General features: G+C 47.7%; 1 protein-coding gene across 1 annotated transcript; it reads right to left on the bottom strand.

The window, feature by feature from the left end:
- Positions 1 to 19: 19 nt before the first annotated feature.
- On the bottom strand, positions 20 to 10,957 carry NRBP1 (nuclear receptor binding protein 1). Its single transcript, XM_047068224.1, has 18 exons — positions 10,850 to 10,957; positions 7,208 to 7,437; positions 6,922 to 7,044; positions 6,630 to 6,731; positions 6,160 to 6,249; positions 5,979 to 6,019; positions 5,518 to 5,612; positions 3,936 to 4,019; positions 3,688 to 3,746; positions 3,435 to 3,533; positions 2,085 to 2,217; positions 1,798 to 1,903; positions 1,600 to 1,650; positions 1,377 to 1,512; positions 1,122 to 1,175; positions 974 to 1,037; positions 655 to 710; positions 20 to 570 (listed from the first exon to the last, which is right to left on the bottom strand). The coding sequence occupies exons 2-18, from the start codon at positions 7,415 to 7,417 to the stop codon at positions 466 to 468; spliced, it is 1,608 nt and encodes a 535-aa protein (XP_046924180.1). The 5' UTR covers positions 7,418 to 7,437; positions 10,850 to 10,957; the 3' UTR covers positions 20 to 465.
- Positions 10,958 to 12,032: the final 1,075 nt, after the last annotated feature.

Below are 12,032 nucleotides of genomic sequence, written 5' to 3' on the forward strand. Positions count from 1 at the left end.
GCGCACACACACACGACGCTTGTAGCAAAAAGTAGACTTTTATTACAGCAGCAACTGAGGCGAATCGAATGGCCCCCCAGGGCCACCACTGCAGCACCACCCTTCTCTCCCGCCCCGTCCGCCCCAGCGGGATTGTAGAATTCAGCTCCCCCAGTGCCCGTGGGCCTCCTTCCACACAGGCTGGGCGGGAGCCGGCATATCAGCTACTAGCCCCCAACTAGAAGGCGGCTGCTGAGAAGGCCCAGGCCCACGTCTGTGCAAAACAAGTAAACAAAGTGCAGAGGGGAGGAAGAGGGGGGAAGGGGGAGGGTGATGCTCAGAACCAGGGAGCCCCAAAGCCCTCCTGAATAATAAAGGAGAGAAGGGGCTTCACAGGGTAATACTGACTGGGGGGAAGGGGCAGAAAGGCTGTTGCACATCTAGCGACGGCCACAGCTCTGATCAGGGGCCTGGCCCGAGTGAACTCTAAGAGGAGACGGTGACAGCGGCTGAGTTGAGGGTGCTGTTCCTGGCAAAATTGAACTTGTTCAGGGTCTCCTCTAGCAGAGAAGTCAGTCGGCTCTGGTCAGCCTGGGAGAGAAGAGCTCGGTGAGACAGGGCGAGAGAGGAGAGAAGAATGGAGGCAGCCAGAGCAGCTGAAGGCAGAAACCTCACCTCGCTAATGAAGCCCAGCTGCACCAGCTCAGCTGCCAACTCAGGGATGTTCTCATCTGACAGAGAAACGGGAGAGGGTGAGCACAGTGTGGGAGCAAGGGGCCCAGAGCCCTTCCAACAGCCCCAGTTGGGTTACCCCGGCTGGGAAAGAACACCACGAGCAATGGTGTCAGATCCACCCTCTAGTATTAGGAGCTATTTAAGATATTCGTTCTGTGCGCCCATGTGTTACTGCCCTGTAACCTTCCCCACCCCCATGAAGGTTTCTCACGGATGAGGCTCACAGACTCTCATCGTCTGAGGGAAAGAAGACACTCACTTGGCATCAGGTCACAGCTCAGGTGCCGGTTGAGTTTGTCCTCCAGCTTCAGAAGAAGCGTCAGCTGAAAAACAGGACAGTCAAAAAATGAGGCTCCTCTTCACCTCCTGCCCACCCAGCCCTATGCAGCCCTGGCCCTGAGCCTTACATGGTGTTTGACTCCCTCCTCCACTGACTCGATGTTGCACTGCATCAGCACCACCTAGAGAGAGGGCACAGAGAGGGTCCCTATAGTAGACACCAGTCAATAAAAAGCCCCAACAGCTGGAAGGCTTTCCAGTCCACAGGACAAGCCTGCTAAGACAGAAACACCTTCTTTTCTCTAAAGGACAAAGCCTAATTTGACATGTCCTCTCTCCCTTCTACCATGACCATGGAGACATCCACACCCACAAAGCCCCACCTTGCGGGTCTCCACCTCAGCTGGTTCAGGTGTTGGAGTCTTGACAGAGGGGGGCACAACAGGTGATGTCACCTCCTCCTGCTGTGGCTGCTGGGGCCTAGGTAGCCCAAAGGCTGTCAGAGGGTAGATCCCATTCCTGGAGGGAGATCAGACAGGTCACATGGGCTCTGTGAATGCCCCAGGACAGCCACCCCCGCTTCCTCAAGCAAGCCTTTCCTCTCACCTGACATCTTCAAGGAACTTATCCAATTCCAGAGCTGGTGACTGAGAGTACCTGCAAGAGAAAAGAGAGAAAGCAGGTGAAAGGAAGGAAATAAGCAAAATAGCAGATTCAACAATTACCAAAGAATGGACAGTTGACAACCCTCAGGGTTGTAGTGACCAATCTGTCCCTTTCAGACCCTCTCAGTTAGTTACTCACAAAGTCTGAACTGGTTCTCTTCCTGGTCCTGCAGGGATTTCAGCCAGTACAGCACTGGTATCCATGTTTTTGGTGATCTCCTCCAGAGCATTCTCTGGGATCATGTCTGGAGGGCATAAAGAAATGGGAAGTTATAGAAGGGTAGTCAGATTAATGTCATAGAAAGGCACAGGGGTCCCAGGGGGATAAAAAATTCTTTTGGAAGTGGAAGAGAAAAGAGCATGCTCGTGATAGTTATTAAGGCTCCAGATGGGAAGAAAATTCCTAGCAGGGCCAAGGGGACTCACGCTGGTGTCCCACAATGCAGTGGGCAGCAAGGAGTTTGAGCGAGGGCACTTCAAACAGTGCTGGGTGGAACAGAAGTTCTCTGGCTGTTGGTCTGCGAGCAGGCTCAGAATGCAGGCACTTTTGAATGAACTCCTAGAAAAAGGAACAAGGAAGTAGAACAGACATCTGGCAACCAGTCCACTGGGTTCATCTTTATCTCGCTCACTATACTTAGCACAGACTTTGTACATACTAGGTGGTTTGCACGGACTAAGGGGGCAAACTATTAAATGTATATGAAAGGGCTTTGAAAACTCTTAAGGTATTAACATGAAAGCTACTGTTCACTGTTTTTTTGGTTTTAATTATTTTTCTGTTCCCCAACTGCAAACTTCTTTTACTATTCAAACTTATGAATTCTTTTCCCTTATTTTCTACTTCTCTGCTTTATTAGCCCACACGCTCCTCAACTCTCACCAAAGTTACCTTCTCTGTTGTGATCAACAATATTCACCATCTTTTTATTTCCCAGCCCTACAATTTCCTTATCTCCTATATTTATTAAATTCATTAATCATTTATTAAATTCCTTTATTTCCCAACCCTACAATTTCCTTTGTCTCCTATAATCATCTATTAAATTCACTGGTTTTCCCCAAGCCTCACCCCTCCTTCCCACCTCCTGTAGGTCCTATAACAATTAACCTGCTTTTCCTACTTAGAAACTTAAAAGCCAGCAAGGTCATATACCTAATCTGTTACTTGAATGCCCCAACCTAACGCTGAACTAGAAATTCAATCCACACTAGCCTCAGGATTTCACACTAGTCTTCCTGTCACACTATCTAATAATTTACAAACTATCCTTTGGACGTTCCTGTCCAACCTCTACTTACTATACTCCATCTACTGATTCATAACTTTATACCCTTTAAACCTTAGCTTGTTTTTTTAGGGCACTTTCCCTATCTAAAACTATATAAATATAAAACCCCAGATAATGGATTTAATTAAAACTGATCAATTTGTTTAAAAATATCAAGATGGTTGTCTGAAGAACATATACCAATTACCTGAGGTAACATTAAGTTAGTTTACTTCTAGGCAGACACACCTAAATTAACACATGACCTTTACCACACAACCTTTACCCCCAATGCTACCCATCTTAAACCCCTAACCTGTGTGTGTGTGTATACAAAAAACAAAGTAGGCACCACCTAGGGAAACATTCACTGCTTTTGCCTGTCCTTTCTGCTTTCTGTTCTCTTGTTCTTAGAAAAAAAAATATTACCAGTAAATAAAACGGAATAAAAACGTAAAGACGTTTCAAAGTCTGTTAAGGAGGGAGTGATCCAGAAGATTCTTACCCTCTGTAATGGGTCTTCTAGAAGCTGGATGGCACTGCTGATAGCTTCTTGTGGCACATATGAGGACTCTCCATTGCCCTGAATCTCCAGCACTGCCATCTGCAGCAAGGGGGAACAGAGAAGACAAGTAGAAACTTCAGAACTTCAGCGCTCCAGAATCACTCCCTCAAGAACTTACTTGTCATCCCTCCATCTCCCCCTTCTGTCTTCTAATTTGATCCCTTTCCATCACCACTGCTTGTGGTTTCCTCACCTCCAGTGCACACATGCCAAAGGAGTAGATGTCTACTGCCGTTGTCACATTAGTGACTTCTAGGGAAAACAGAGAAGGTTCTGGTGAATCAAAGGATGGGGGTAGGGAGTGGCAGAAATACCTTTTAAAAACTTTTTGTATGCCAGCAGACAAGGACTGGAAGTTTGTTATATTACCTCTGTGCCTCAGGTTATAAGGTGGGAAACCTGGGGAACAGGGAGAGGGCAGAGAAAACTGAGATGCCTTACCTCCGTACTCTGGTGCAAAGAAGTGTAGATTCTTCTGCTCTTCCCGACAAGTCTTCACATGATTGTTGATAGTGTCAGGAGCCACTGGGAGTAGGGGAGATACCCACAATCTGACCACCATCAACACAGCATAGTCTCACTCCAGAGAGAGGTCCCCAAAAGCCAAATTCTCTCCTGAAGTCTCTAACCCTCAAGGCGCAAAACTGTCCCTTTCCCATCATGAACCACAGACTAAACATGAATACCACCTACTTCGCCTTTCTCAGGTCTATCGCTTCTCATTTAAAGTCCTGAATTCTGAACCAACGAACACTCCACACTAAACTAACGAGTATATAGGGGAAGCTGGCGAAAGAGCAATAAAGGCTAAAGTAACACTTTTGCTTGTGTCCTGTTCACCTTCCCCAAAGCTCAGGAATATCTAATCCCTGAACACATGAATATGTTTGGTCTAGTTCTTTCAGCCACCCTGCAAAATAGCATAAAGACCCAGACAGTTCTTCCTAATCTGCAACAATTACAGACCTTGGATACAGAAACTTGGATAAAGAAGAATAAGAAGGATTAACATACAACCAATTAGACAATCTCCTTCTTCCCCACCTTTGCTGACCGAAACTCAAAAACAGCTCATAGTTGAACCAATACCCTTGAATCAGTCTCACTTTTGATCTACCAAAATTTTAGACTCCTGCTCTACTCCCTTATTCTTCAACATTGCTGTCACAGGGCTGAACGAGGAACCAGGGCCGGGCCCAGTTTGGACTCACTCAGGTCATAAACAATGACTACAAATCACAGAGAGTCTGGGAGCACAGTATGATTCAGGGAACCAGCCTGATGATGAAGGGGAATAAGAATCCAGGACATAAGTGGCCAGCCAGGCAGAATCCACAGGAAACAAGCAAGTTATGGAAGGGCAAGCAGGTGGAGGGCTGGTAGGGAGAAGCCAAGCAGGCATAAGTAGGCAGGGGAGATAGGCAACAGGGCTTGCTCCCACGACTGCATGCACTGGGCAGCCGCAAAGGGGAGCAGAGGGAGCACAAACAGAGCCCCAAGTGGGGCAACAGGGAGCTCTCACCATTAGCAAAAATCCTATGAAAGACTGTTGGGAACAGAGCAGCCCGTAAGCGGGAGGGAGGAAAACAGAGAAAAGTTGTGAGCGATGGAGCAGCCAAGCCCCAGACAAATGGACACACAAACCGCACACAGACACGGCACACAGAAATGTTATACACTGCACACAGATACACGGCAAATGAAAGCACTCACAGCAGGCACAGCCTGGAACCTCCTTTGGTAGGGTCTGGCCCCAGGGGCTCAAGTCAGATCTTAGACCCATCTCTTGCCCTTTCCCAACCTATCAAGATCTCTAAATTAACCCACTTCCCTCCAAAAAGGTCTTAGACCCTGCCCCCTAATTGACTGGCCTCTCCCTGTGAATTACCCCTAGCAAAGTCCTAACTCTTACCACCAGCCCACACCTCAGAATTTTGCCCTATTCTCCCCACTCCTTTCATCTTACCCCCATGGTTCCCAAATTCCCGAGGCTCCCCTGCCCAGAACCTCTCCCTCCCCTCACCAGAGCCAATCTTGATGAGTCCGTTGTGCTGGATGAAGATGGTGTCACAGGTCAGGTTCCCATGGATGATGGGGGGGTCACAGGAGTGCAGGTAGCTGTGGGGGCACTGGGCTGTTAGAGGGGCCACTGGGAAATTAAGGGCAGGGGGAACCCAAGGGTTAAGAGGAGCAAGGGCCTGGTCTCCTGCTGGTCACCACAAAGATAATCCCCACACTCTGAATCTCCATTATGCCTGATGAGTTAAATAGCCAGATAAGCACGGGGAGAAAGAGGTGGGAGATATTTCGTGGTTAGGGCATTAGGATAGACCCTTTAAAAGACCATAGGGGCCTAATCTTGAAAGTATATGACTCAAAAAAAGTGGGCAGAGGCAGAAAAGAACAGCAGAGTAGTGCCCTAAAATCTGTTTGGAGGAACTAAATCAGGAAATAGGGGAAAAACACTAACCAGATCCTACTTACCTAAGGGCAGAGAGGATTTGCGTGCACCAGCGTTTCCAAGCCTGGAACAGTTTGATCAAAAGGTCAGCAGTAATTCCCTCTCTTAACCCTCCAAGCAGTTCCCCTGATTAGCTTCATAATTAATATAATCTTTTTAAAACCCCCAAACCGGCCTAAAGCTTTGTCTGCTCTCCCTCCATACCTTTTCATTCATAGTCTTGTGGTTCTTTTTGGTCTTCTTCAGAAATTGCTTAAGACTCCCAGATGACATGTATTCTGTGATAAAAATGACCTGGAGAGGCAAAGCACTCAAATAAGGCCTTACAGTAGAAATGATCCCCTATGTGGTGACACAGACACCATTGGAAGCTGGGTGGTGGTGGCTATTGTTTTAAGTTTCCCTCCTATGGTTGTTGGTACCACTTCCTTAGATTTAACAAGACAAAGAAAATTATGAACAATTAGAACTATGGGAAGGAAACAAAAGTTTGCTCATTTCTGCCCCTTCTGTAACAAGACAAAAGACACCGTTTGTAGGCAATGTCCTACTCTCATCTCCCTAACAGCTAATTCCAGTTTTGTTTCAAAACTACCTTGTTTTCATCTCTAAATGTAAAAAGAACAATAAATGTAGCTAGACTCTCTGCAATAAACTCAAGAAAAAGTTCTTACCCTGGCCTTGTTCTCTTTAATGTCAGCCCAATACTTGTGAAACTTAACAATGTTGAGATGTTCCAACTGAATCAGATTATCAAACACAGCGCGGACCTTCTCCTGAAAGCAGGGGAGACAGTCAGATGACAGGGTTCATAAATCACTGTAATCCTGAAAAGGCATTCCTATCCCTCCCCAGAAATGATCTAACCCCAACGTACTCTCCTCCTCAGCAGCTTCCCACCACCAATCCCTCTTTAACACGTGCATTGTCACATCCTACAGGCTACATCCTTTCAGCACTACCTACCTCCTGCAGCTTGTAGTTCTTGCGCTCAGAGAACTGGACCTCATTCCACACAACCTCTACACCCTCCTCTGTATCCATGGCCAGGTATGCACTGTCAATACCTGGTACATTCCGCTGATTCACCTGAGAATTCAAATGAAAAGGAATAATTAAAGTTTCCTTATAAGTCCTCCATTTTAATACTCCACATATCTGTTAAAGTTTGGGCTGCCCTCTGAGACTTTCCCCTTCCACTTCTCACCTCTCAGAATTCACTCCCACAAGAATGACATTACCACCACCTTACCTCTTCTCGCCTCTTCTGCCAGCGTCCACATGGTGACTCTTCCAAGATCTCAGACTCATCTTCACTTTCTTCTTCTTCCTCTGGGGAAGCAGCTGAGGTTGTGGAGGTCACAGGAGGTGACACTGACGTCAGGCCAGGAGCTGATGATGAGGATTCTACCTTGGGGTCTGAGCCACTGCTGACTACTGTCTGGGACTCCCCTTCCGACATGCTGGAACGAACACTCAGGCCTGCATTGGTTGGGGGCAAAGTTGGAGGGAGAAGGTAGAGTGGGTCAGGATACATGTATAAAGATTTAACCCTAATAACCTCATCTGGGGTTAAAAAGAAAATAAAACAGGTTTCTTTTAAATCCAAAATCAAATTAATCCTGTCTGAAAAATGAAACATTAACTACTCTCTTAATCTAGAGAAGAGAAAGTATCTTTTTTTTTTTAATATTTTGTTTTTTAAAACTTACTTATTTTGAGAGAGAGTACGTGCGTGTGCAAACACGAGCTGGGGAGGGGCAGAGAGAGAGGGAAAGAGAGTCTCAAGCAGGCTCCATACTGTCAGCTCGGATCCTGACATGAGGCTTGAATTCACAAACTGTGAGATCATGACCTGAGCCAAAATCAAGAGTTGGATGCTTAACCAACAAAAGCCACCCAGGTGCCCCTAGAGAAGGGAAGCTATCTTGGTTGAAGATGACCCACCCAATAATGGCCAACCTAAGATTTAGGACAATGAAACCCCCCTCCTTGGTAAAGTCCAAATGAACAAATGAACGCCCCAAAATCAGGGACAGCATTCCTTCTCAGCAATACTCACCCAATAGCCTTCCCTTTGAATCCTTACCTGCCCCTATTTCCACTGTGTTCAAGAACTAACCTACATGGGCTCTGTTCAGAACAGATGACTCCAGACCCCAAAATGTTCTACTGATTTAGCCCTAAATCAGTGCTGGACCTGTAGCACTCTCACCCAATTTATCTAGCCGAAACTCTCAGCTGATTTATATCACTAGAACTAACTCTGGCATTCACTATCCAGCCCTTCTATACACAGATCAAGTCTGCCAGTCCATGCTGAGGCTACCCTTGGGCCAGGTGACTGGCAGTGATTAGTGACTTCATCCCTGATGACTTCACCTTCCCTGTGATGTGAGCGTGCAAATGGGTATTGGTTAGCAACATTTTTTTTTCACTCACTCATTCAACAAATGTTTATTAAGCATTTACCATATGTCACATGTACTGAGCTAGGTACTTGAGGTATAATAGTGAATAAAATAAATAAGATGCCCACATTCATGGAGCCACAAATTAAAAACAGATCTAGAGGGCACCTGAGTAGCTCAGTTGGTTAAGTGTCCAACTTCGGCTCAGGTCATGATCTCACAGCTCGTGGATTTGAGCCCCACGTTGGACTCTGTGCTGACAGCTCGGAGCCTGGAGCCTGCTTCAGATTCTGTGTCTCCCTCTCTCTCTCTGTTCCTCCCCCACTCACGCTCTCTCTCTCTCAAAAATAAATAAAGATTTAAAAAAATTTAAAGAAAAAACAACAGATCTAGGACTTTAAGCTTCCAGCTTTCATTTCATTCACATGGCTCAAAGGCTCCACCCTCTGAGGTACTAGATCTGACAGAGATTTTCCCTCAAGTACAAATAACTCAAGATAACAGCCGTTACAGGAAAAAGTACTATATAACATTTTTTTCAAGGCACATGACTATTTGGAAGAAAAAAATTCTCAAAAGTTAAACATCACTAACATGTCCAGACAGTCACAGGACAGTCACTGAATGTTATGCCATGTGTCTAAAAACAAAGGGCGGGAAGGAGTTGAAACCTGTGTGTGCTGGGCTCAAGGGGGTGTTCTAGTAAGAAGTGACATCCTGGAAAGTAGATTTGCTCCTCTAAGTCAGTTCAGAATACAGAAACCTCTGAAAAGCCCTTATTTTACAGCTCTTGGATACGCACTTCTGCCCATCTCTGCTCTCAACCTATACTATGTTTAACCTGAATCAGGAGATTCTTATTAGATGACATTCTAGTCGATACCAGAGGACAACAAAGCACAAGAGAAAATCTGGCAAGATATTCTTTCCTGTTATTTTTTTTTAATGTTTATTTATTTTGAGAGAGAGAGAGAGAGAGAAAGAAGAGCATAAGCAGGGGAAGGGGAGGGAGAAAGAGAATCCCAAGCAGGCTCCACACTGTCAGCGCGGAGTCCAACCTGGGGCTCAAACTCAGGAACCGTGAGATCATGTATGACCTGAGCCAAAATCAAGAGTCAGATGCTTAACCAACTGAACCACTCAGGTACTCCTTTCCCTGTTATTTTCTAGGTCCTGCCTATCAATAGATTTTATTCAACCAGCCAAGAAAGCTACTATCTGTATGTCTTAGTAATCTACCAGAAAACAAGTTAGAGACTGTTTTCCTTTTTGTTCCCCTGAAAAGTAGCTAAGAAAATGGTAATAAAGTTCATATGGATTACTCTCTAGAGCAGCTACATTTATAGGATGCATCTTGAATCTGAACAGCTAAGTATAATTTCCAGCTAGATTACAATAGGAAATACCAGTGAAGTTCTAATACAGGAAGCCTATATAGCCAATGGGCTCTAAGGAAATTTCTGGACCCAGGCACAGAGAGTAGAGCACCACAAGAGAAGCCAAACCTTTACCAGTCATAGGCATGTCCTTGGAATGTGCTTGTCTTCTCCCTTCCCAATCTTTCCCCAGCAGGCAAAATGAAGATAATGCCCAAAATCCCCCAGCACTTCCCCTACTGATGAAGAGATCTTTGCTGGGAGTTTTGCCTCAGGGTCGTTCAGAGGTTTAAGAGATCACAGAAGGAAAAGGCCATGTACGCCCCTAAAAGAGAACCTCCTCGCCACCTCCAGCCACCCGAGAAATATAGTGTGCTCACTTCAGAGCAAGTTGGGTAGATCGTCGCGCAAAGTTTCTCTCCGAGACTTTCATTTATTGGGCTGCAGTCCCTCTGCATTTCAACTCCTCAGCAAAAGCTCTCAGGCCACAGGCCTCTAGGCTGCCCGCACCCGGTTCAGACCAAAGGGCCTCTGGGACCTACAGGAGTGTCCCGTCAGACATCAAGCAAGCGCAGGGGACGGCTTCACGCTCCAACAGGTCGCCCAGCCCGCTGTCCTCAAGGGAGCGGGGGCAGTCCCGCAGGCCCCGGGGCCAGCGGCGGCCACCTCATCAAAGGCCAGCCCCGCGGCGCCGTCAGGGGCGCAGGCCACGCCCCCGCGCAGTCGGCGCGCCGGCCTCAGCCAGCAGGCGCGGCCCCGACGCTGCGCTTCCGCAGGCCGCGGGGCCCGCCACCGCCGCCCCCGCCCCCGCCCCCGCCGCCGGCCCCGCCTCTCGTCAGCCCCAGTTCGACACGAACGCTAGGGCCTCGCGCCCCGCGCCGGCAGAATTCCGGGTCGCCGCCACTCAGGGCAGGCTGGGAGGGCCGGGCAGGGGCCGTGGGGCCGAGGTGGTCTCTCGGCTCCCGCGGGCCGGGCCTCGGCCGCCGACCGAGCAGGGCCGCCTCCAGACACCCGCCGGCCGGGGTCCCAGCGCCCTGCGCCGCGGAGGCCGACCCTTCCGCCTTCTCGCCGAACCCCTCCCTCCCGCTCATTCCCCTCGGTGCTCACCTCCCGACTCCGCTCCCCGCAGCCTGTGCTTCAGCTCCAGCTCGGATTCGGGGCCGCGGACCAGAGAGACTCCCTCACAGCTGCGCTCCGCAGCGCAACCGAACTGCGGGCCCCGCCCTCGCGGCGTCCCGACCAACAGATGGGCGGTGCCGCACTGCCGTTGGGTTTCCATTGGATAAGGCGGTCACGATGGGCGGTGCCCTGGGGAGACGGTCGCTCGCAGGCAGTCTTCAACACGGTCTCCTCCTCTTCACCGTGTCCGGCCGAGACCTCTTGGAGGCTTCGGTGTGTTGGATCTCAACTGGGGGTGGTCTCTCTGTCCACCCCTCCGTCCAGTCCAGGTGCCTCCGATGATTCTGCTAGGCGAAAGGCCGGCCTTCCCTCTCTTCTTGAAGGCGCCATGACAGTTCTAGTCCGACTAAGAGACAAAAGGAAAGAGAGACGTAGCCTCAATCTGAGAGGAGCGCCCACCCACTTTCATTATTTGGGGGTGAGACTGCGCAGGATATCAGTTCTTCAGAAAGCGTAAAAAATTCCCTGAACACATTCTAAAAATTAATAGTTAACGCTTCGTGATTGCATAGCACTGGTATTTGCCCAAACTTTGCAAGAGGTTTTCACAGATAACTCCTTTGATCCTCCTAAGAAATTGAAATTACTAATGCCAATGCTAGTTGACAAATGCAAAAAAACAACAACAACAACAAAAAAAAAACCTGAATCCGAGGCATAAGCTATTCACTAAAAGTTGATAAGGGCCAGATCTAGCATCCCTAAACAGGAAGATTTATCAAAGACTTACTTGAAAAGATGTTTGGAAAGAATTTGGATTGACTTCAAGGAAGTGGAAAGAAAAGAGGATAGATTCTGGGTGAACGCATTGATCTTCGAAAACTAAACGCTGAATCTGAGCGGTAAGAAGTTAACTCTGCCATTGTACGTACAATATGAAGGGAGGAAGATGAATTAATCATCAGAACTTGGGAATGTCATAATCATGAAATTTCACTGTCCTTAAAGGGAATGTCTAATCTTAATACAAAGAAGAATACTGTATATGGCAAAAGCCTCATTTTCTCATCTCTTCATCTCAAAATACTTTTTTTTTTTTACGTTTATTTATTTTTGAGAGAGAGAAAGAGAGCATGACCGGGCGAGTGGCAGAGAGAGGGAGACAGAAGCC

This window comes from Lynx rufus, unplaced genomic scaffold (genome assembly GCF_022079265.1).
Source record: "Lynx rufus isolate CCGP_SWC_20201006 ecotype Redwood Valley unplaced genomic scaffold, mLynRuf1.p SCAF_8, whole genome shotgun sequence".
NCBI lineage: Eukaryota > Metazoa > Chordata > Mammalia > Carnivora > Felidae > Lynx > Lynx rufus.